Source organism: Choloepus didactylus, chromosome 5, assembly GCF_015220235.1.
Source record: "Choloepus didactylus isolate mChoDid1 chromosome 5, mChoDid1.pri, whole genome shotgun sequence".
Classification (NCBI taxonomy): Eukaryota; Metazoa; Chordata; class Mammalia; order Pilosa; family Megalonychidae; genus Choloepus; species Choloepus didactylus.
In genome coordinates this window covers 77,184,626-77,211,183 of record NC_051311.1, presented here as the reverse complement: position 1 = coordinate 77,211,183, position 26,558 = coordinate 77,184,626, and the positions used below count along the sequence as shown (strand labels likewise).

At 37.3% G+C, this 26,558-nt stretch overlaps 1 protein-coding gene across 2 annotated transcripts in view; it reads left to right on the top strand.

Moving 5' to 3' along the window:
- The window catches only part of MET (MET proto-oncogene, receptor tyrosine kinase), a 106,367-nt gene that overhangs the window by 23,910 nt on the left and 55,899 nt on the right, over positions 1-26,558 (top strand). For both annotated transcript variants that reach the window (XR_005216979.1, XM_037836324.1), the window contains exon 2: positions 1,803-3,019. Coding sequence is in view for 1 of the 2 variants with exons in the window: in XM_037836324.1 (XP_037692252.1) it covers positions 1,817-3,019 (1,203 nt within the window). In the remaining variant the exon portion in view is untranslated. The remainder of the gene's footprint in view (positions 1-1,802; positions 3,020-26,558) is intronic.

Sequence of the window (26,558 nt, the reverse complement as noted above, 5' to 3'; positions counted from 1 at the left end):
CAAATATACCTCTCATTCATCCCTTTTCTATTTTCAGGGCCACCTGGTTCTGGGATTTATTACTGCTATGTAGGCCTTAATAGCCTCTCAATTGGTCTTCCCATTGCAAAGCTCTTCCTGCTCTAGACCACCTTGCCTCCAGAGCAATCTCTCTAGAGAAAATACTGTTTTTTTTGACTCTCCAGTTCAAACCCCCACCCCCGCCCCAGTGATTTTCTATTACTTCTTAAAGCTCCTAATTCTTAGCAATTTGGTATTGTCAAATGATCTTTGATTTTGGAGTCAGAAAGATTTAGTTCAAATTCTGCCTACTCCACTTACCAGGTATTTGACTTTATTTGCTTAATTTTTATTCATTTATTCAATCTATGTTTACTTAACAGCTACCATGTTCCAGGCTCTGTGTCGGCTACTTGAGGTACAGTGATGAGCCGAAAGGACTTTGTCCTTGCACTCCTGGGACTCAAAACATAATGGGCTTGGCCTTATTTTTCATAATTCTACTAAACCTAAATGCAAGTCATGTCTTTCTCTCCTGATGCTTGTAGATTTTGTCTTGTGCAATGCAAAATATTGTAATGCCATGTATTGCAGTTATCTGTGTATATTTATCTCTCAACCACATTGTAGGTTCCTTGAAGGGCAGGGGCCATGTCCCAATTTCAACAGTGCAAGCACAGAGTTGTGCACATAATTGCTCAGGGAATTCAGCTGTGGTTTCGTCGACTCAGGGTTAGTCTTTGGCATAGTTGTAATAACTAATATGTTTTTAGAGGCTTCTCTCTCCTGTCAGCATTATGCTTCTTTAAAAAAAGATGAAAGGGGAAAATAATAGTTAGATTTTGTTCATTCTAAGGCCTTTCCTTCCCAACCTAACACTCTGCCTATACCTATTATATATAGAACAGATAATGTTTGAAACTTGTGCCCCGTAAGTTTTTAAAAACTGAGTATCGAATACATTCACGTGTCTTAGTTGAAATATTGTCCATGTGCACATTTTCTCTTATGAAATAGCTTTCTGACTTGGTAATGAAAAATATATTGTTTTTCCCTGAAAAATAGTTCTAAGACTTGAATCCTAAAGGTTATATTTTATTTAACATGTTTTCAGATTGCTGTTTTTAGGTTCTCAGTGATCTTATATTAAATTAAGCATTTGTCTATCTAAAACAATAGGTTAGCTATAGCCAATTTATAACCATACCTTTCCTCCACCACACAAAATCCCATAAACAGCATGTGATCATATTGCTTCTAGAATTTATGATTGTTTTCTTCCAAAAGGAAGCTAAATTTAGCCTAGTAACTCTACATACTTCCAAGGAAACAATGCCTGCTGTGATTTCTAGAATAAATGAATCTGAACCACAATTCTTGTGCTTGACTAACTGAGAAAGTTTAAATATCAACTTCGTCACTAACCCACAGATATTAAACCACATTAAACAACCAGCAAGGGGTTAAGAAAGAATTTTGCTCTGTTTCTTATTTCATTGCTGAATGACTCTTAACTTAGTTGCTGTAGGGTTTTTAATACACAACATTGTTTGCATCTCATAATGGTTCTCTAAAATTACTCTTTCATGCCTTGAGTTCTAAAATTAAACTATGTGGAGTCATGTCCAACTGCACAATGCATCTTTATGTGAAACCAGCTAGAGGTTTTTGTTTTCACTCTTAAGTAAAATTCCATTTAGGAAGCTTTGTTTCTAATGGTTTAACTGATAGAGTTCTTCAGTTTTTCCCCCTTTGTTTCTAACAACAACTAAACTGCTTTCGCCTTAAATGTGTTTTGGCAGATAAACTATTCACAATGAGGGCCCCTGCCGCACTTGCACCTGGCATCCTTGTGCTCCTGTTTACCTTGGTGCAGAAGAGTGATGGGGAGTGTAAAGAGGCACTAGCGAAGTCCAAGATGAATGTGAATATGAAGTATCAGCTTCCCAACTTCACTGCGGCAACGCCCATCCAGAATGTCGTTTTACATAAGCATCACATTTACCTCGGTGCTATTAACAGCATTTATGTATTAAATGACAAAGATCTTCAGAAAGTGGCTGAGTACAAGACTGGGCCTGTGGTGGAACACCCCGATTGTTTCCCATGTCAGGACTGCAGCAGCAAAGCCAATTTATCAGGTAGCACTTGGAGAGATAACATCAACATGGCTCTGCTTGTTGACACGTACTATGATGACCAACTCATTAGCTGTGGCAGTGTCAACAGAGGGACCTGCCAGCGGCACGTCCTTCCACCCGGTAATACTGCTGACATACAGTCGGTGGTCCATTGCATGTACTCCCCACAACCGGATGAAGAGCCCAGCCAGTGTCCTGACTGTGTGGTGAGCGCCCTGGGAACCAAAGTCCTATTGACTGAAAAGAACCGGTTCATCAACTTCTTTGTGGGCAATACCATCAATTCTTCCTACTTTCCAGATCATTCATTGCATTCAATATCAGTGAGAAGGCTCAAGGAAACACAAGATGGTTTTAAGTTTCTGACAGACCAATCCTATATTGATGTCCTACCTGAGTTCCGAGATTCTTACCCCATTAAGTATATCCATGCCTTTGAAAGCAATCATTTTATTTACTTTTTGGCGGTCCAACGGGAAACTCTAGATTCTCAGACTTTTCATACAAGAATAATCAGATTCTGTTCTGTAGACTCTGGATTGCATTCCTACATGGAAATGCCTCTTGAGTGTATTCTCACTGAAAAGAGAAGAAAGAGATCCACAAGAGAGGAAGTGTTTAATATTCTTCAGGCTGCATATGTCAGTAAACCTGGGGCCCATCTTGCTAAGCAAATAGGTGCCAGCCCAAATGACGACATTCTTTATGGGGTGTTTGCACAAAGCAAGCCAGATTCTGCCGAACCAATGAATCGATCCGCCATCTGTGCATTCCCTATCAAATACGTCAACGAATTCTTCAACAAGATCGTCAACAAAAACAATGTGAGATGTCTCCAGCATTTTTATGGACCCAACCATGAACACTGCTTTAATAGGGTAAGTCACACTGATTGTCCACTTAAGAATTATGAGATACAAATCACAATAAGTATGAATCCAGAAAAGAGTATCAACGGCTTTTTTGTGCTTGATAAAACAGTCTTTATCCAAAATATTGGCAAAATCTTTCCAAGAAAATTTAGAGGAGTCTCCATTTAAAAATGAAATCATAGCTTGAAGAAAAGTTAATTTGATAACTAAAAGAAAAAAATAACATAATTTTACAACTCAGATTTGCAAGTTCGTTAATACTTGTGACTATTAAAGTCTCATGTAAGCTTTAGTAGTTTTTGTCAGAAATAGAGAAATTTTAATACATCACCAATTTCCATAGAATACAGTTGACTTCCAGTGCAGTCTTCACAACATTTAGAAGATGCTCAAGTTAATTTGTGGGTTTTGAAGGCTTTTTCTTTATGAGACCCTAGTCTCTCATATAGATACGATTGATCTATATTCTTGGCATTAGTGAAAGACACTAAACTAAAAAAAAATTTCTTTTGAAATCTTGGTAAATAAAACATTTTTGAATGTGCTAATATACTTCTCTAAATAACCTAGAAAAGTAGAGAGGAAGTTTTTGCTCTTAAATCTTTCCTTTGGGTCTTGACTTTAAATCTTGGACTTCCTACTTTGAATAGACAAAATTTTAGTTTGATCATTTTTACCTGATTGGTATTTGATATTTAAAGCTATAAATATTTTTTGTTGATGACAGTTTGTACTTACATAAAATGGTATTTTCACAAGATGCATTAGGTATCACAAAAGCTTTAGATTAGATGCCTATGAGTATCAATGGTGGCCTTGGTTTCCTTAATTTGGACCCATATGGCCCTGGCTGTGCCTCCTTACCTAATGACCACTAGTAATCATATTTGGATTAACAAATGGTATAGCTTTTGTAAAGGCAATTTAAGTTTAGAAATGTTTATCTCACTCTCTGTAACAGTTTTCAACTGTAATTGTAAACAGGAAAAAATGTAGCTTATGAGGGGTGACAATGGGATTGGGAAAGCCATAAGGACCACACTCCCCTTTGTCTAGTTTATGGATGGACGAGTAGAAAAATGGGAGAAGGAAACAAACAAACAAACAGACAAAGGCACCCAGTGTTCTTTTTTACTTTAATTGCTCTTTTTCACTTTAATTGTTATTCTTGTTATTCTTGTGTGTGTGGTAATGAAGGTGTCAGGGATTGATTTTGGTGATGAATGTACAACTATGTAATGGTACTGTGAACAATCGAATGTATGATTTGTATGACTGCGTGGTATGTGAATATATCTCAATAAAATGAATATAAAAAAATTGTAAACAAGAAGACCATTAAACATGTACTTGATAATAGAAAGTATACACTTTGCAGAAGGGTACCAAGGACTTAAGAATTTGAAAATGTTTGGTTCACTTTTGTTGGGCTTAAAAGTCTGGAATACTTCCCTGAATGCAAACTCCAGGTAATTTTTCAATGAAGCTATAAAAATACTTCAGAGAAAGTGAATTCATCTTTTGGTCAATTAAAGGCATAACTTTCCGCCTCCCCTCCAAAGTCTATGAATATACATAATGGAAACAAACAGATATCCCAACTCAGCCTCATTTCTCCCTGCATATGTTTAATATTTGTTGCAGACTCTATAATGGAATGGAATTCCTCATGAAGCTGCCCCTTTCTTTACTGGAAAATACAAAAGAATGAAAGCAAATGAAAGAACTTTCAGAAACCTAGAATTTGGAAATAAAAGTGTAATATTAACAGCATTACAGAGAAAACACTTTTCCTGCATGTAAAAAGTTGCTTCAGAAATGCAAGTTTAAAAAGAATCTATTAAGAATTCCTCCAGGGCTCTAGAACACATGACTTTGCTATTTAAATGTTGTTCTGTTAAAAATTAAGGAGAGACTTTACCTTACAGTGGTATATTCATATCTTAGCTCATTATTTTATTTTGTCTGTTTCAATCTCCAGATATAAAAGTACTACTTATCAATTCTAGAAATTCTCAGAACACATCTGAACCTCATCCTACCCCTTTGACCTTTTTTAGTGTAACAAGGGGAACAAAGAGGCAGGATTTCCCAGTGAAATTCAGGTCAGTTTTATTACTCAGGAAAAATGCCCGAAATGCACTAGCCACTCCTGAAACCTTTATCCCTCCCATCACAGAAATTCTTGTGGGAAACAAGATGGAACTTGCCAACATAAGTCTTCTTACAGGAGAAGCCAACTTCTACACTGGCCAAATTCCACAAAAACAAATACCTTTAAACCTCCCCTATTTATTTGCCTTTTTATCTTCTCTGGTTATTAAAGATCAAGAACCTCCAAGACTAAGACTATACACATTCTCTGTTTCCATCTACCCCATCCACAGAAAGACATCAAATTACTCCAATAATTATTTCTCAGCTTCATCTTAAAATGAAGATACTTAGAGCCATTAATCAGACAAAAACAAAATTATTTGCACAATTAATACAGTTTGGAAAAACTCTAAGCGGCTTAATCAGAAGACTCCATCTTCTTTGTACCAGTTTACTTGGCAAGAGATCAGGTGACCCTTTCAATTACTTTTTGGAACTTAGTTTTTATTTTGGCATAAAATTTGGTAAATAAACACACATACTGTTAGTTATTAACATCACTAATTAGTCAAATATTTATTGAGGGACTATTGTGTGCTCTGCAAACAAGGCTAACTAAGAAAACTGCTGCAGTAACTTTTAGGCTTCTGCCCAGATCTGACTGTATGAGTAGAACCACAGAAGGGGTTTTCTGATCTTCCTTGAGCTGCCCGCCATGTGCAGAAAGCTTTTCCGTCACAGGACCAGACACAGTGAGAGCACCAGAAATGGACCTTTGAATTCTTGGGGTCACCAGGTGTATCAGACCTGACTTGGCTATCTCTGCACTAACTATAAAAGCTGCTGGCAGCTGCTGGAGAAGCTATTTCCAGGACCCTCTCCATACTGCTCAGCACCCCAGGCAGACAGGGTTTGGCTGTATCACCCACTGGTCCAGCAGCTGATGCTGCCCTGTCCCTTTGTGTACATGTGGACTTGGGAATCCAAGTCTCCACTGCCAAGCCTCAGCCTGCTCCCCAGAACTATGATGAGTGAGCCAGCCCATCACCATTGTCCTTAGCCCTGGGTGACCCGGATTAGCCACCTGCTGCCTGTGTCCTTCAATGGACATAGGAAAACTTTTTTTTTATTCTGAAATAGGACAACAGAGAAAGATGTTTTTAAAAGATTTTGGATCAGCTGTATATCTATGAATTTAAGGTAACTCCAAATATTGTAAAGCTATCCCTCATTTTCCTACCAGGATCTGTAAAAAGTATTTTAATATAACTTTTGGGATGTAAAGGAAGTAGTCAGATGTCTGCTTAAAGTATTTATTTATTTATGTGCACCTGCTTAAGATCACATATTACGTTGCTTTTCTCACTCTTACATTTCATGAACCCCTTCAGTGCAAACTCTTCATATGCTCTCATTATGTTATCCACATCATTAAAGCCACCTTTCAGGTCATCTGAAAGCTTTCCAGATCACATCAGCTTTACTTCTTAGTCATTTGAGTTTCAGAATTCTTTGACACCACATTTGAAACTGTCTCTGAAAACTAAGCCCCAAGCCACGGGTACCCATTCATGTAATAATAGTATAGTTGGTTGTGTCCATTGTTCTATATGTATGGATTCTTAATCTTCAAAATATAAGCATTTACTATATTACTTTTTTAAATTCAGTTTTATTGAGATATATTCACATACCATACAATCATCCATGGTATACAATCAGCTGTTCACAGCACCATCATATAGTTGTGCATTTATCACCCCAGTCTATTTTTGAACATTTCCTTACACCAGAAAGAATCAGAATAAGAATAAAAAATAAAAGTAAAAAAGAACACTCAAATCATCCTCCCCATCGCACCCTATTTTTCATTTAGTTTTTGTCCCCATTTTTCTACTCATCCATCCATACACTGGATAAGGGGAGTGCGATCCACAAGGTTTTCAAAATCACACTGTCACCCCTTGTAATCTACATTGTTATACAATCGTCTTCAAGAGTCAAGGCTACTGAGTTGAAGTTTGGTAGTTGCAGGTATTTACTTCTAGCTATTCCAGTACATCAAACCCTAAAAAGTATTATCTGTGTAGTGCGTAAGAATGTCCACCAGAATGACCTCTCGACTCCGTTTGAAATGTCTCAGCCACTGAAGCTTTATTTTTTCATTTTGCATCCCCCCTTTTGGTCAAGAAAATGTTCTCAATCCCACTTAAAAAATTTTTCTTAAGAGGTTTGTTTACAGTGGTTTCTAACATTTAGAACTTTGAGATTGTATACCCGCAAATATTATTACTAAATCAGTCTTCAGTTTATTTTCCTCCTTTTAACCCATTTGCCAGGTGATTCTATAAGCATCCTAAGCTAATGTTGATTGAAGTTGTTTTAGGCTAATGTGTATTCCCTAAACAGCACATTATTGTTCAAAATAAAATGATAGAGAAAATGCCACATAATATTGAGACTTTATAAAGCCCCAAATTTGGGAAGAAAAAAAAGCCTCACATTATAATTGGGTATAAACAGTATTAAAAATTCAGTTAATTTTAAGCAAATTAACTGGAATCCCCAGAAGTCTCATATCAGGGACATCATATCACGAACATGAAGATTTTCTAGGAAAAGCCTAGAATCAGAACACATTGGCCCAATCTCCTACAAATGAGAATCAATATTGAACAAGGGAAATTTTTAATTCCCCAAATTAACAGTCTATATTTATTAAAATAAGCATAATCATTTGAGAAAGATTTTTTAATCAAAGTTGGAATAAAAACGCGTTCTTGAAATAGCTGTCACCCAGAAAACACAATTATCACATTATGCTGTTCTTATAATTCCATTATCAAAGTTTTACTCTCTATATTAGCTTTTGAAAAAAATAAAAGTAGACTTTTGGCAAATATTTTCACAAACGTCTTGGTCATTTTAGTGACTAACTGTTGGTCATTTGAAGGGAAAAAGCATGCACTGGGTGCTAGGCAGACTGAGTTCTGACTTACTGCAACCAGCTGTGTGATTCTGCCTCATTACTTCTCTAAGCCTCGATCTCCTCATTTGTAACTTGCAGTTAATAATACCTGTGTCACAGGGTTTTGTGAAGATTTGGAATAATGTAAATAAAGTACTTGGCACAATGAGAGCATCATACTTTCAGCTCTTTGGGAAGTAGCATGCCTTAATGAATTGAGAACAAAGACAGAGATCTGGTTTCAAATCTGGACTTCACCGTTTTCTACCTGTAGGACCATCAGAGCATTATTCAAACCTTCTAAATCCATTTTCGTACTTGTTGGACTATGGTGTAGCCAAGTGGAATGTTTATGAAAGGTCCTAACTTAGTCCTTGGCACGTAAAAAGATAGTAGCAATTATGTCAAGGAGTACTTGCTTAAAGAAAGGCAAACTAAATTATTGGATTTTCTGGAAGAGACACATTCTGGTTTTATTATTCATAAGGTCTTTCACTTCTGTTCCTACATATTATGAGTTACCTGCCTCCATAATGCTTAATTTGTGCCCTTCTTAAAAACTTAATAGTTTCAAAGTGGGTAGGGTGGGAGGGAGAACATTGACTCACAGTTGTACTACAGTCAAGCTGGAAGGTATAAGGTGTCCTCTTTTCCCCAACTTTCCATTTTCACTCCCAATAGCACTATAAGATATTGTGCTTGTGTTCTCTAGACATACTCTACATTCATTTAGCATTTGCTGAAAATGCGGTTTTAGAATAAGTCAACCTCATAGGTTGTTTGAATCAAGCTTCCTTGTTTTTAATTATCGTTTATACTCAAATTCAAAAAGTTGCCAACTGTTTCCCAAAATAAAGGAAACAAAGTAGTAATTTTCCATCTCCATTTCAAAGAGTACCAAAGTTAAAGGGCCACTTTGGCAGAACCATCAAAGAAAGAGAGCAAAGTGAATAGAACAATTTTGAATGGGAACAGAAATCAAAACAAAGAATAATAGTAATAGGCAGAAAAATAAACAGTGATGTTTCTTTATTACTATTATAAAGATGATAGATGAGTAAAATTGGGTTACATTTAAGTTGTAATGGAAGAAAATAATTACAGTCTTCCATCAGGAAACCACAAGGACCATTATTGATCTCTCTTCTTTAGGGCATGTCTCATAATATTTAATAAAATAAACAAAGATTTATAATTCTTTATGGCCATATATCTATAATCTCCCACACCATTTGAACTGAAAATATGGAGGCAATGTTACAAATGACATCCATGTAATTACACTGGTTTGGCATGTCTTATTTAAACAATCTAGCATTCTCAAGAGAATTATTTCGTGTTAAGAATGAAAAATGTGAAGTCAGATTTCAAGGACTTTTTATTTCCTTTGCCCTGAAATGAGAAAATGTTATCCTGTTTTTAAAATACTACTGAGTATTCTTCATTTTTGATATTAGACAGTCCTCCAAACCAAAAAACTAAGTATCTTGGCCATATTCCAAATATAAAGCTAAATCTTGCAAGGAAGAAAATCCTTGAGACATCTTAATTCAATATGGTGCCTTTAAAAAAAAACTCTAAGTAGAAGTTCATTAATTTTATACTTGGTTCCTTTTCCTTCTGCAGACTCTTCTTTATTCTCTACCAGGCTCCGGGAATCTCTGCTACCTAACTTACTCATTTGAATTCTCCATGCCACTCCTCCTGTTAAAATGGCATTTTGCAATATTTTATTAGAAGAAATTTTAAATTATTTTCTTTCCATAATTTTGAAACACAGATCACCAGGTACCCCATTGGGGTTTTTGAAAACACGTAACAGAATGAGCTATTAATGCCTTTTTCTTTTTTCCCTTCATCCTACTAACCCCTCTTTAAACCATTTCATGGCTCATTCACAGATCCACCCAAGAAAGGGGATAAAAAAGCAAAGGCATGATGTTTTTGCAAGTTAACTGTAAAAAAAAAAAAAAATACACATTTAATGCTGTATTGTATAGAGATTGAAACTGTCACCTGAAATGTGGTTAGACTATACCTGTGGATTATATTGATTCATATGATTTTCAGTATCTCCCATTTAATTGAGAGTTAACTATGTCACTTGCATTTTTAATTAGTTCTTCGTTTTTCTTAATGCCTTTTTAAAGCAAGTGATATGACCTGTGTTTTACATTAAGAGATGATTTCTACATGGAGATTCATTTCATAAAATTAGTGTAGCAAATGATAAGGAATTCATGCAAAAAGAAAGAAGTTTGTATTTACAGAAAAGCTAAAATGTAAAGCTTCTGCTCCAATACATGATATTTTCACTGCCATACTGTAAGACTGGAGACGTCTTGAAGCATGTGAGACCTGCATCTTGATAAGGATTTTAACCTCCTTGCGCAATAATGGATTTTTTACTCATAATAATATTTCAGATTTCGGGTGTTACACCCTTACATCAGACTTATATCTTATCTGTGGCCCTCCCACCCTGCATTCTCATCTCCTCCCTCTAACAAGGAAAATGAGGATCTGTCAGAATTTGGATAGAAGACCCACCAGGAATTTCTGCTGCTGCTTATTCAGGGGTTGGCAGAGATACTGCTTCGAGGGTACATGGAGTCCAGGATGAATCAGTGCCCAGATATGTGCTCTAAGTCACATCTCAGCAGCCAGTACGGGTTCTTAAGTGCTTGTTTATCAGGGAGATGAAACCAAGGGCTCAGCTCCTCTTCAAGTCATTAAAACTCCTCTGATTTTTTTTTTTTTTTTTTTTAATAATATTGAAAGTGGTAAGTGAGTCTAGGATCCTGGCCTCATTCCATGCTGCTAATTATATATTTTTTTCTAAGTAAAATGTTCTTAACAGTTCATTTGCAAATGAATTACTTGCTGAGAAGTGTTGACTTCGGTTCCTAAAATTCTTTTCCTGCAATTTACTGCTCTGCACCCCAAACCGAGGCTAACTTTGGAGCAGATGAAATGTGTCTCCCCATGTGTACTTCAAAAATATTCTCCAGCCTTTGAACAAGAGGACAGAAACATGTCTTACAAATGCATGCTAATGTGGGATGAATGTTTGTTTTTACCATTCTTCATGTTCACAAATAGGGGAAACAGTTTATAAATAATATAACTATAAAACAAAAAAGGTGCACTGTAAATTCAGACTAAAGTCTGGCTTCAGCTGTCTTAGTTTAAGTAAATCACCAAAATGTTCATCAATCAAAGGACCTTAAAATGGTAGGTGATATTTCAAATCGTGCCCTAGGTAAAAAGGGTGAACTAAGGTCAGTTTTGATTTGTAAAGCATTCCTTCCTAGAGCTGATTTTATGGAAATTAAGTTTACTAAGTTGTCATCTCAAAATTTGGCTTATTCATGATTTGTTAGAATTTGTGTCCACTTTCCAGAAAAGTGTAAATCTGCATAATATTAAATTTTCTATTGACATTTTAAATTTAAAATCCAAGTAACACTTGCCATTTAGCGACCAGTCCACTAACTTAACGGTGGGTGGAGTGGTGCTCAGGAAATGGAGAAAATGCAAAGATTAAATTGGTCTGGTAGCTCTGAGTGAATCAATAGTATTTAGTGCTAATGCACTAAGCAGATTACAAGCACTAATGCAGTGGCAGTCAATAGCAAAAACGAATATCTCTAAAAATTATCTTGACAATAAAATGTGCAATATTTTCCATTCTATTTAAGATAATTACATTACATGCTTGTTCTTTTATCTTATTAGCTTAAGTCAAGTGCTAGAAGCCTAACCATTTTATTTCAGGCATAAAATGACCAAAAACTTTTAATCATTGTTTTCAGCAAGAGACAGAAGGAAAGGATTTATTCATACAACATAGTTACAACAAGAAATTCAACAGATATTTATTGAGTGCCTAAGCCTGCTGGTTTTACAATGATATACAAGACAGATGTGGTTCTTGACTTTATGAAGCAAACAGGCTAGTGGAGATGACAATAAACAGTCAGTCATGCCATTGAACAAGTACAGTATTTCATGGTAATTTATGAAATATGCTATGAGGAAAATAAATATCTTTGAATGCAAATGAGAGGTATTGAAATTTTGTAGAATAGTTGAAAATGTCATAAAGTTAAAAGTTACCTTTTTACATAAAGTTTGAAATTTTAGAAAAACACAAAAATATAGTCAGTATGTGATGAACTAATAACCTTTACCTATTGCGAAAGCTTTGCATCTTAACTGCATGCTGCTGCATTTTACTAGCTTTTTAAAATTGTGTTCTAGCCTGAGTGCATATTAATTTATATTTACAAAAACCTATCACAAGAAGCAGCTCTATGCTGGAGAATTTAACTTTTTTAACAGTTTCTGTTTTTAAAAGCAGTTGGCATGTGTTTAACTTTGGTAGTACTATGATTTCTAAATTAGTTGTCACTTTTCACTAAATGATTCTTCATATGAAAAAAATAATGTGTACACTTCCAGGTAGATACTCAGGACATAATTTAGGTGGCTCTCACTCCCTCTGCCTCTTATAGCCTGTCACCTTAATCAGCTCCTTTGAAAAAGGTAGCTCTCATACCCATCCAAGTCGTTTTCTTATCCTTCTCTCCTTTCTTCTGTGGCCAAAAATTGGGACCTTACTAAGTCAAGGGACATTTTTTTCTTGGAGTGGAGAGGACCGTCCTGTTACCAATAAGTCCTGTGACAGAGAGAACCACATAAATCTGAAAGCACCCAGAATAAGCTCTTTTGAAACTATGTTAAAGTTATAAAAGTTGGTAGAATCTTAGGGAATGTGATGCTGAGTAGCCCCAAATCACATTGTCTTTCTGCATTTGTTTACTGTACTCTGCACAATTGCATCCATTTTTAGACCATTTCCTTCTCATGAGAATCATGTGGTGCTGAGTGCCAAAGGAGAGACAACGCTCCTGGGGCTCACAAGGATGTCATGAGCAGCTACTGAACATACAAGTGTATGCTCCCGAACTAGTGCCGTCTTCGTATTGTTCTAATTTATAGGCAAGTCTCTTCAGCTCTAGGGGCAGACACACTTTCCCTTTCTCTTTCGTTTTAATCATGTTCATCCAGATACATTTAATCATGCAAATACCTATACATTTCTTAGAAGCGAGGTACTTTGTTGGGCATCTTTGTACCTATTGCAGATGGTAGATGTTGATTTTATTTGGTAAAATAAAATTTATCATCTTCCACAAGAAATCTGTATATTTGTAGAGTAAACAGAGAGCAGCTGAGTTGCTGAAGTGTTTGGATAAAAGTTTTGTGAAAATTGATTAATGCCTTTTTATGACTCGATCATAACAAACATTGTTTTTGCCATCTCCACCGACCATGAAAACTTGAAAAGCAGGTGTAAAAATGTGTGTGAGGACTTCTCTGGGAATTGAAAGAAATATCCATCTCTTTTCTGTGTTCACTTTGTTTACTTCCCTTTGGCCAAGAAAGAAGTGGTGTTTGCCAAGGGCAAAGGCAAAGTCTGGGAATAGGAGGCTTTCTCTCTTCAGGACACACTCCTGTGCGTACAAGTCAGAGGGGTCATTGGCTTGGCCCTTCCTGATGGTTGTAATTACAGGCAGAGAATTATTTATTATCCAGTAAGGTGGCCAATACTCTTGAATGCAAGATTGTTTATAAAACTGCAGTGTGTGTAGAGATTATACGTAACCTCAGGAACTATAACAGAGAGGTGAAATTACTTTCCTTCATATATTCAATAATTTGAATTTCCGGGACTCTGGAAATGCCCTAAAGTGCAATAATAGAGGAGAAAATGAGGTCAAGTTAGGTGATTCTGGTACTTAAGGAACTGAATTAAATGAAGAAAGAAGAAGAATCTATAATAGGATATAATATATCTGATGATTCATTAAATGTAAACTTATTTGTGGCTCCAACATTGCAGTAAACAAGGACCAGTAACTGTATTAGTGAGAGTAATTGAGAAGTATTTCTAATTTGAAAAAAACCAGTGATACCAGGTTTATCTAGAGCCACTGTGGGGAAAAAAATGAGCAATTTTCTTTACTTTCAACTAAACTTACTCTCATTTTCAGAATAGTCATAGGAAAAGTACTGATTCCAAATAGAGTTGGGCAAATAAAACAAAGATTAATTTTGTTTTGCTGGCCCAATATTAAGGCTATTTGTCAATATTTGCAAAATGATGAGTAATATAGCAGTTGTAGTTTAATAATAATAGGTAAAACTTCAAATTAACATTGAAAGGTCAAAGTACATATTTTATTCATCCATTTATTTAGAGAAATAAACTATTCCTGACTGAGTTGGGGGTCCCCTGTATCTTCTCTCAGAAATCATCCCTCCCTTCCTCCCATGGGATAACCACCATTTTATAGTAAACTTTTCAATAATACCTCTTTCTTCTTCATTGTGTATTTGTGCATCCACAAACAATTGGGGAAGGTATTCTTTTGATGGTTTAAAAACTTCATGCACAGGGCAGCACGTAGCAGACACCACTGGACCTTTTTCCTTTGGTCTTTGTTCATGTCCATACATGTGTCTCAGGTTCATTTGTTCAACTCCTGCAAAATATTTCATGGAATAACTTGACACATTGTCTCCCTCCATCCCCCTATTGACTGATCTCTAGGTTGTTTCTGGGTTTTGCACCTTACAACCAGGCTGCATCTTTCTCCTAGTGTGAGAATTTCCTCATTTTCAAATGCCTGAGTCATCCAAAGTCCAAGTTCTTGACATGTACAAAAGGACTAAAATATACATCCAATTAAAAAAAAAATCATACTATGGTGAATTGTGGTAGTGATTCTGATATTTTCTCTAAAAAATTTTTAGAATCAAGGGTTTATGGAAACAGGAGTAGTGATTTTCAGATTTTTAAACTGGCTATATGACCTGATGCCTCCTCCCCATCTCTGTTAGTTTTTAGTAGATTCTACACAGAATGGAAAATCTGAGGTTCAGTATTTGTTGCATAATTATAGGTCACAGAAAAATGTAAACCAGGACTTTACCACACCTGACAAAAGAAAGTTCTTTTTTAAAAAAGAAAAAAAAACTCCAAATTATTATTGGATCTAGGGTAACCATGGTGTAACCATGGATATTGGGTACCTTATGACCCTCGTGATAAGATAACAATCCAACTGAAGGCAGACAAACTCATGTAAAAGGAAGGATTATGAAGTGTTCAGAAAGTAAACACTTAAATTTTCAGAAGTAAATATTAATTTAGTATTTGTCTGAGCTTTAGATATTAAAGCCCAAAGATGCTGGCTTTCCTTGCATTCTCTGCATCCTTGGACCCTGCTGTTAGAATTCTCAGTGCTTGTTTAATACTCTATATGCTGTGGGCTCTTGAACCAGTTAACAAATGGTTGGATTTTTTATTTTCTCTGCCAATGTATAATAAAATCTCTGTTCCAGGGAATGCCCAGACAATTATTTTAATCATGACATTGGCAGAGCTTCATTTTACCTTTCTTGTTAATAGGCTTTCATTTTACACTCTGAACTATGAGTAAATCATGAGTTAAACTGAACTATTGTTTGTTTAATACTCTGTTTCTTTCTAACCTTATTCTTGTCTAGCAACCTCAACCCAGTTCCCTAGTGGCTCAGGAAACCCTCAATCAGGATTAAGTAATAGTTTACACAACCTCTGTTATTCATTAACCCATGTTGACATTCTCGTTCTTCCCACCAGCCTTATTTAAGACTTTCTTAAGCAGCTTATCCAACTGCTGGTTTGGGTGTAACTAACAGCACCTATTTAATCAAGAAACTTAATATTTCAAAGGAATCATTTAGCCTATCTCTCAGTCTTTTTCATTAACACACTCTAATTAAGTCTCTTCTACTCTTCCTTCTTCAAAATAAAACCTGGTTTCTATTCATGGTAAATCTGAAGTTTAAAAAATCTTCACTACTTCTCTCCTGTACACACACAAAGCAAAAAAACAGAAAGCTGGATGTCGTTGTTTCCAGACAGGTTTCCCTTTATTAGTGTATTAAAAATTATGCCAGTAAGACAAAATGAGATTTCCTTGGCTCCATCTTCATACCCCAACTGATCTATTTGTCTCCAAACTACTGCCAGACTGAGTGATCTTTCTTCAAAGCAGATCTATTCATGGAACTGTCTCCTTTAAAATATTTTGAGGGTTTCCAGTGGAGAAAGAGAAAGAGGCATTCAACTTCTCTGCTTCTTAAGGCTTTCTCTGGAGCCTTTCAACGGCGCTCCGCCTTTGAGTGGGTGACATTGTGTATGAGGTCCTTTCGACAACTCCTTCTAGTGGACATTTCGTGAGTCCTGGTGCCAGTAGAGGTGCCATCCCGTGAAGTTTGCATTTGGAATCACAGTTTTTCCACTTACAGCTACCAACCTGTGATTGCAAGTTGAAAATGGTGTATGGGTTAAGAAAATGAAGTAAGGAGTGAAGGTCTTTTTCGATACTGCCCCTGCTGTGACCACAGGACTCTCCTGTGTGTGGCACCACCATAGGGGTACCACATACAAGCTTTGTCCAGAGAGGAATTTTCCTGAGCTTGGCCTTGATGTAGATACTGTGAGTGGGCCCCAGGGACCTTGGTCAGTGAGAAGGGCTGCCTGTAGACTGAGGTTTCTGATCAGCTGCACTGGTCAGGAACAAGGGGGAAGGTAAGGAAAGACTACCATTCTGTAATGGTAAGATGAAAATGAGGGAGAAGATGTAATGACAGTGATGGGAGGCTAGAATATAGTCATGGGTTTAAACAGTGTATTGGGGTATGGTTGAAGGACTCTCATTTCATCTGTCTTTCATCTCTTCTAGCCCTCCACTAAGGCAAATCACCAGCCTGTTTCCATTGAGTGTGACACTGTTAGGTACATAAACAGACCACAGCTCTTACCAACTGCAGCAAAACTACTTCTGTGTTATTGGATAGTGCAGGGTAGTTGGTGTTCTGCCTCTTGGATGTCTCTTTTACTTCTCTGAGTAAATACATTAATTTTTTTCTTTTAACTTTGATAGAGAAAAGCAGAACACTTCTACTCTGAGCATCAAAATCTGCCTCGTTTGGAAAAATTTTCTTTGTGAATCACTTTGTCACTCCTGTCTGTGATGGAATACTGCTAACCTCAACCACATGGACTCAGTCTGTCATAGGTCTGATTCACCTTAGGAAATGGTGATAAAGAAGCAAAAATTTTAACCCTTAGAATTCCATATCATTGTCAAATTCTGAGTCTTTTGAATCCTGGTGATAACTTGAAAGGAGAATGGATATAAATTTGTTTCCTTTATAGATACATACATTTGTAGATGTGAGCTTATAAATCCATACACATAAATGCATAAAATATATTCTGCTGCAAGTATTTTACTCTTCCTTCTTCACTTATCCAAGTTTTTGAAGACTTCCTTTATAGATACATACATTTGTAGATGTGAGCTTATAAATCCATACACATAAATGCATAAAATATATTCTGCTGCAAGTATTTTACTCTTCCTTCTTCACTTATCCAAGTTTTTGAAGACCTGCATAAAGTTCACTCTCTGCCATGAGCCTTCCCCAGCTGTGTAAGCCCACACTGATCTTATCCTTTTCTTAATCTTATAGCGTTTACTGCCCATCCCTTTCTTTTCAGAACTTAGCTACCAGCCAGGTTCTTTGTATTTTGCATTATTAGTTAGCTATTTCATGTGTGTATCTTTTGTCTCCCTATGTACATGGTGCCTTCAAGGGATATTGAGAGAACTGGCTGGACATAGATAGAAGCATTTGCTGTAGAGCAGGCATTGGCAAACTGTGGCCTCTTTTTTATTTTTATTTTTTTAATTCATTTTTATTGAGATATATTCACATACCATGCAGTCATACAAAGTACACATTCAGTTCACAGTACCATTATATAGTTGTGCGTTCATCACCAAAATTAATTTTTAAACATTTTCATTACCACACAGATAAAAATAATAATAAAAATTAAAGTGAAAAAGAACAATTAAAGTAAAAAAGAACACTGGGTGCCTTTTTTGTTGTTGGTGGTGGTGGGTTTTTTTTTGCCCCCATTTTTCTCCTCATTCATCCATACACTGGACAGAGGGAAATGTGGTCCATATGGCTTTCCCAATCACATTGTCACCCCTCATAAGCTACATTTTTATACAGTTGTCTTCAAGATTCATGGGTTCTGGGTTGTAGTTTGATAGTTTCAGGTATTTACTGCTAGCTATTCCATTTTATTAGAACCTAAAAAGGGTTGTCTATATTGTGCGTTTAAGAGTGCCCACCAGAGTGACCTCGCCACTCCTTTTGGAATCTCTCAGCCACTGAAACTTATTTCATTTCCTTTCATATCCCCTTTTTGGTCAAGAAAATGTTCTCCATCCCACGATGCCAAATCTAGATTCCTCCCTGGAAGTCATATTCCACATTGCCAGGGATATGGCCTCTTTTTTATACCCAGCAAGCTGAGAATGGTTTTTACACTTTTAAGGGTTATAAAACAGAACAAAAAACAAACAAAACAAAACAAAACAAAACAAAATTGCAACAGAATCCCTAAGGCCCTCAAAGCCCAACATAATTGCTGTCTGACCCTTTACAGAAAATAATGTGCCAACCCCTGCTTTAGGGAATAGTGAAAGTTAATAGTGGATGGATAATAGATCCATAATTTTTGTAAGGTCATAGACAACCTTATTGTCCATATTGGCATCATGGGGAGTCACTAAACCAACAGGAGTAATAATAATAACAGCTGTTTAGGTTGCACAAGGGCAGAGATTTATGTCTTTTTGTTTGCTGCTGAATCTCTTCAGCACCTAGAACAATATCTGTCACAATCATTAATAATTCAATAAATATTTTTGAATGAATAAATGAAGGTAGTTACCATTTAATATGTTCCAGGCACTGGATTTATCTAAGTTCAACCTCAAAAAAATTCTTTAATAAGAGTTTTTCCAAGTCTTAGAGATCTACTTATTTTGTCTAAGTTCACCTAGCTAGAGAGGGCAGAGCTATTCTGGAGACCATGCTCTTATCCACCAGGCCAGAGTGATTACCACTGAAAATGACCGAAAAGGCATTTGGGGAACATTATGTTAACACATTATAAAAGTGGGATTGAAGAAGGAGATTCTGGAATCAAGAAATAAAATTGTAGGAGGCAAATTATGAGATTTCTTTTCATTTTTTTTTTATATTAAAAAAATTTTTATTTTTATATATTAGCAATAAACAACTGGAATATGCAAATTTTAAAAAAAACAGTAATTACATGTTCCAACCCAGCTCTTGAAGGGCTTGGGTCAGTTCCCCCCAAGCCAAAGTACACACCAGGCCCAGAGTTAAACATGATTTTAATTAGGACTTACAAACAGGAGATGGTTCCACAGTGGCAGCCAGATGTAGAAAATGGAAGTTAGTGCCCCATAAAGCGCAGGAGTGCCAGGGGCTGGTTTATAAGGGTTAGGACAAAGACATGCCATAGGGTGTGAGAAGAGAGTTTCCGCAGGGTCTGGTGACACGGGGTGTAGAGATTTGTTATCAACAGTGATCAGGGGAGGGGAGTTTTAATGCTTTAGTTATGATACCATTTGTACATTCTCCCCCCACCATCCCCTCGAGAGGTCTGATGGATGACCATTAACATCTGTCCTGTTCAAGCAGGTACTATGTGCAATATTCTTTTCATTTTTGATAGAATTTATAAGAATTGATGACTGGAAATGAACAATAAAGGAAAAGGAAATGTCTAAAGTTGCAGGGACCTCAAACCTAAGGAGAGGATGGCTGTTGATGCCATATAGAAATAGGAAGCTAGGTTTGGGAACCAGTTTGGAAAGAAAAGTGATGAGTTTCCATGTCATCAGTGGCACATTCAAGGAAAGCCTGAAGGCAGTTGCAGAGATGGCTGGCCCTCAGAACAGAGAATGCCCCTGGGTACGTAAAGTTAGGTCACCGCCAGGAGGCTGCAGCTTCCATCACTTCGTGAATCACCTGTGTTGAGCCAGCAGCTGGCTGGCCAGACACCTGGTTGTGCCATGCTTCCCGCCTGCTGAGGCTGTACATACGGCTAGCGAGGATGCTTTCCTTCCCAGGGAGGAGTGGACCCTTTAACTCTGCACGCACGCCTTGTTCCTCTGCTAGAACCCCAGTGGAGGTCTTGGGTGGTTATGAAACCCATGACTCTCGAAGTCAAACCCATGCCTCTTAAAGAGGAGTTTGTGGAGGAGGAATATTGAGGAAGAATCTTTCGTTTAAATTGTACACTTAGCACAACTTCAGGCTGAGTCCTCTCCATAGCACAAAACAACATGGTCAGATCACACCATCCTTGCATGTTCTGCCCAAAGAGCTCTCTGCTATGCCTGAGAGCTGACCATTCTTCATTTTATGGAGAATCTAGGGTTTAAAATGTTGACATCTCAGACAATTTGAGTACAGGTTGAGAGAAGTTAAAATATGTCTGAAAGAAACATAACCAGACACTCGAGTACAAAGCTGTATGACTCTGTCTATGGTCAATTCCACAACCATTCACTTCCCAATACAATGTAATAAAGAGGAGAGAGTACATAATTAAATTTAAGGAAGCAGGTTTAAGCAGAATTCCTGAAATTTAAATAGTAGAATTTTTAGCCAACTGTATGAAAAGTTTAAGCAAGGAGGAATTTTCTATTCTGAAATATGTATCCTGCAGAAAACCATTACTATAACATGTACCTAGGATTTGTACAAAACATGACTATGAACAAAGTTTATATTTAAATGCTTCTGTTAATTTAGTCTAAGGGCAAAGAGGGAAGAAAAATAGTGTGAGTGAACTGGCAAAATGTTTTGCAAGATAGTATATTTTCAAAGATCTGTCTGCAAGGCTGATTTAAATTATCTATAGATGAGCTAAATCTGTCCTATAGATCAATTAGAGGAATCACTATTTTAAATATATCACATCTTTAATTACACTGAATTAAATGTAATTGCATATTCACAGCATGCATCATGATGTTAATTAGGGGAAACATTTTGAATTAAATATTGAGGTATATAGCACTTCAATTTTCTTTTTATAAAAAAAGCTGTATGTCTGAGTCAGGTAAAAAAGACCTGAGAAATACTCAAAAAGATGAAGAAAGACTAAATTAAAGTCTTGCAGCAAGACTTACAAATTTGTAGAGTAATTCCCATTTTTTAACACGATGACAGTATATAAAACTTTGGGTTAAGGAAGTTTGTTTATTACAAGTTGTGATTTTTTTTTACAAAAAAAGGGGGGGTGCAGTGTTTACCAGTGGTTCTCCAAGTTGATGTCATATAATCATTTTAAAAGAGGATAAATGAGATAAAGTGTGCTAAATGCTTTTTTAAAAATTCTCATCACATACAGAATCTATTAAAGTTTTAGAGCTATGTTTGGTGGTTGAGGGACAAGTATATTTACTTGAAGGGTCACCTAAACATCCCAAGCAGTGATTCATTCTGACAGCAGACTGATGGTGGTTTGGAGACCATAAACCCCAGGGAAACTTTGGAAGGCCACCTGTAGACCCACAGCTTGGTAGAACTGGAAGAGAATTTAGGAATCATCTCGCTCAACCCCTCCCTTTACAAAGGAGAGGAGCACAGCCTGGCCTGGGGTGGAGACCCTGGGCCCAGACCTGGCTCTACTGCTCACTGGTCATGTGACCACTCAGTGTCTCAGTTTCCTCTCAGGAAATTTATGTTATGAGGGTTCAGTGAATTAATACTTGTAAAGTGCTTAATGAGTGCTTAGAACAATGTCTAACACATTTAAGCACCATGAGGAAATATTTGTTAAATAAGTAAAATGAAACAGAGACCCATAGAGATTGAGTGATTTGCCTGTGGTCACGCAACTCATGGAAGCTGAGCTGGGATCAGATCAGTCCTGTCTCAGAGCCTGTGCTCATTCCTCTTCCCTGCCAGGTCCTCAAACCATCCTCAGGGTGTGGATTTGCCTCAGAAATGCTGTAAGAGTCTATAAGAAAGTAGGAATTGAAATCAACAACCAAGATTCAAACTCTAATTAATTTATTGACAACTCACTGATCCTCTCTTTCTTCATCTGTAGAATTATGATGTTCATATCAAATCCAGCTCACAGACTTGTTAAGACAATTAAATGAGATAATGTAGTTTGAAAACCAGTTATTTAATATTATCATGAGTTTCTGTAAGCTGAGAAAGTTTCAAAACTGCTTACGACATTAAGTAGTTGAGGGGAGGGGAGTTCTTAAAAGGCTGTTCATTTCATCACTTCCCATTCATTCATTTTTTTTCTGCTACTAAAATTTATTTTTATGATAAATTTCATATATAGAAAAGAATTATGTACAATATATGTGTGTGTGTGTACATGAATAATAAAACAAATACTCATATCTTTACCACCAGGCTTAGAAAAGAGAACGTTGCCAATACCTTTGATGCCCCGTGTGTCCTGCCCTGGCCATATCCCTCTCCCTCCCAGAAAAGTAGGGAAACTATGATTGTGAATTACATGTTCATCCTTTCCCTTGCCTTTAGTTTCACTACACGTGTATATGCCTGAACAATATACTGTATTGGAGGAATGATGTTTTTTCCCCCATTATTTCTTCTTCCTTCGTAACCCAAATATCTATAGCAACACAATATCTTCCTGAACCATTACACTGTCCACCTCTCTCTTTGTCACTATCTCTTCCCACCCCTCACCCAACAAAACATATTACGCCCATCATTCAAAAAAGACCCTGTAAAGAGAGACCTTAGCAAAGAACCAAACTTCGGTTTACGTTAGCAAGGAATGAGTGTCTGACTAGAGAGAGGTGGGGCATCAGCTGCCAAAGCAGATACAAGTATTCTAGAATGAGAAGCGTCTTGTATCAGGATAGCTACTTGAGATTCATTTGCTGTCCTAGATGGTTACCTGACCTTAAGCCTTAGTGGAAAAAAGTCCAAAAAGGTAAATCAAGGCAGATTTGGTGTCCATATTTAGGAATTTGGACTTTTCCTATAGGCCTTTGGAAAGCAACTAAGATTTTTGTTAGTTTGTTTGTTTTTTGTTTTTCAACTAAGATATTGAACAAGGGAGTGGTTGCACGTGACCACTGCAAGGCAGAAGAGATGAGAGCTTGGAGGGCAGTGAAGAAACGCCTCGCCCAGGGCAGGGACGTGGGCATGGCACCAGGGAGACACTGCTGACAGCGTGCTGCCAGACTTAACAGCTGGCAGGATGTGGGGAATGCTAGAGAAAGGGAACTGGTGATGACTGAAATTTCAAAGTGATGTGATAGGAAACATGGTAATATTCATAAATCAAAATAGAAAAAAAGGAGAACTAGATTTTAGAGCCAGGCTGATTTGTACAGCCCAAAATGCTGGTAGTCACCTCTGTGGGGCTTTCCAGAAAACAGTGATTAACTCCAGCCTTTCTCAGGAAAGAAATCAAGGGTGAGCGAGTCTGTATTTCCTACTCTGACAAGTTGCAGATTGTTTACAGGCTAAGTGATATTTTTAGTTAAATGATTCCAACTTTCTGAGAGCTACAGCTTCTCTGGGTTTTGTATTCTCGTTTGCAAAATGAGGGTCTGGAGTAAGATGATCTCCATAGCCCTTTCCATTTTCATAATTGTGCAATTCTGTGAACATTGCCCAGAATAGTCAGTAGCAAAAGAAAACCAGGAGCTTGAGACTCAGACACCACTGGATTCTAATGCCGGTTCCCATGTGAGCTGGGCAAGTGTGACCTGATCTTGGCTTCCTTGAGTCTCCTCTTCCTTAAAAATGAGTGTCATGAAACCTTACAGGGATACTGTGAGCCTTGTACACGAATCATCCACCTCTGAGCCTGGCACATTGTAGGTAAGAATAAAGATTGATTTCCTCCCTCCCTTCCTTCCTTCTTCCTCTTCCTTCCATTGTTACTAATGGGCAGAAGTTAGTCTGGCTCCCCTCCTGGTGCTGGGGTGAAAACTGCTCTCTAGACTGTTCTGTGGTTCCCCCAAAGCAGCCACGGTATCAGAGAACTGCTCTCCACCAGCTTTGCTCAGTTTTATTTCAAGGCATGGGACCTCCTGGCTCTGAGGGAAGCACAGGTGGCCTGAGAACTCTGGCTGCAGGGCTGTAGTTCCTCATCTACCCCAAACTCCAGGTGAAGTGGTGAGAAGAAGCGAACCCATCTTCCCTACACAAATGAGCAGCAACCATCGGACACACACGTTCACTCATTATCTTTAAGGGACACAATGGGTCAGACTGAGATGTAGTCTTGTTTGCAGTGCTTTCCCTCTGCAATGCTGAGAACTTAAACTGAGGCTCCCCGGATAATAAAGTTCTACTGTTAAAGCTCATAGCTTTAACATGCAAGACTCTAAGCCAAGTCCTGCCACTCTCACCCCAGTCTCCGAGTATCAGGATTCTCAGCAGGAAAACACAAGGAGTAGTCCTCTCTCCTGCAGTGGAAACTGACTGGCATGTTACTTTTTCCTGGAAGCTAGTGCCCCCCACCTCTCCTCCTGATCTCTGTGTGAAAAATGAAAAAGAAAAAAGTTGGAGATCCCCTGGTTTATGCACTTTGAATGCCACTTAAACATGATATATGTTTTTTGGCCCCAAATTACATAATTTTTCAAGTTCCAGAAGTTCTGTAGGCCCTATTCCAACATTGGTGCAGTGCTTCTGTACTTAGAAATTTGTTTCTTTTGCCAATAGAGACATATATGGCACATATAGCAAATTGATTTTAATATCCAAATAAGTTCATCATATCTCCACCAGCACCAAACCCCAGTTCAAGTTTGAGGCTGTAAAGTTCCCAGGCTTCCATCTAGACCTAGAGAAAAAGAGTAAGAAGGCGCAAGAGAAGAAATAAAACAACCACAGAAGCCTGACCCTGAGAAGCAGCCACAGCTATAATGGAATACTGTAGATGGCCTTTGATTTAAAATTGATCTTTGCTCCTTTAAACAGCTCCCCTTAGTTCTGGCTATTTCTGCAAAATGAAGGATTGATCACCAATAGAAACATAATTACCAATTAATCAGTTACTATTGAATTGCTAGTATATCTCAGTTATCTGCAGTTCCTCAGAGTAATCTATAGTAGTTCAGTGAAGAAGAGCTTCTAATTAAATAGTGAAATAGCATTCATTAATATATCAAAATAAATGTCTTGAACTAAAACATCTCATTGATTACAGGAGTCACTAGGTTTAGCATCTCTGAGACACAGTTTGCTGGTTTACTGCCATTTAAAATGAAAAAGTAGTCGATATATAAAATAGAATATTTTAGGTGATTTTTAGCTATAAAAGACACTAGATATGAGTAGGATGTGCGGCCCATGTGACAGAAGTTTGACCTTAAGGAGTAAGGTTATTAAATAACAGAATAATTGAATTTTTATTTCAGTTTTTCTTAGACAGGAAGTTGGTTTGAAATACACTGTGACAATTTTCTCATTATTTTAAATACAATAGGACAATAAGAGAGAATTTCTAATCCTCAAATCATTTTCCTGAACTTATAGTTACATTTCAATGATGTGAAAGAATGAACCTGTTTTTCCTTTTTTTTTCCAAGTTAGACTTAGTTTTCCTCTGTACATCCTCTTGCCCCCTGTCATCTGTCCCACATTTACCAAGTCCCAATTATTTTATCAGGACAGTGAGGAGCCAGACATTCGATTTGTGTTTCATAAACTATTTACCCCTATTCCTGGGGGGGGGGGGGGAGAACACTGCTTTAGTAATATTGGTTTGGATCCCCACACTCATCCTCATCTACCCATAACTGGATTCATTCACTTGTTCATTCATTCATGTAATATTTCTTAAATATCTACTATATGTGATATTTAATCTACTACTAGCAATACAATGTTTGACAAGTCTCACATTAATCAAGTAATCACACAAGCAAATATGAAGTTATAGCTGTGGTGAGTGCTATGACACACAGGTGAAAGACATGAGAATCTATAATAAAAGCATTTGACCTAGATATTGGTCATAGCATGCTCTTGAGAAAATGGTGACAAGCTAAAATCTGAAGGAGATGTAAGGGTTAACTAGGTGAATGTAATTGGGGGGAGCATTCCAGGCAGGGGAAACAGCATGTGCAAAGGCCCTGTGGTGAGGATACTGTATGGCATATTGAGAGTACTTAAAGAAGGTCAGCTTGTTGGAGCACAGAGAGCAAGGAAGAACATGGTGCAGGATGAGTCTAGAGAAGTTGGTTAGGGGCCAAATGATGCAGGTCCCAACAGGCCATGTTAAAGATTTTGTCCTTTATCCTAAGGGCAATGAGGAGACATTAAAGGTTTTAAACAGAGAGTGATATGATCAGATTTGCATTTTCAAAACAAAACAAAATCCAACTGCAGTGTGGGAAATAGGGAGCCTTTGCAGTGGTCCAGGAAAAAGGACGAGGGTGACTTGGATGAAGGTTGTGGTGGTGGAGATGTAAAAGCTGAATGGACCCAGGAGATATG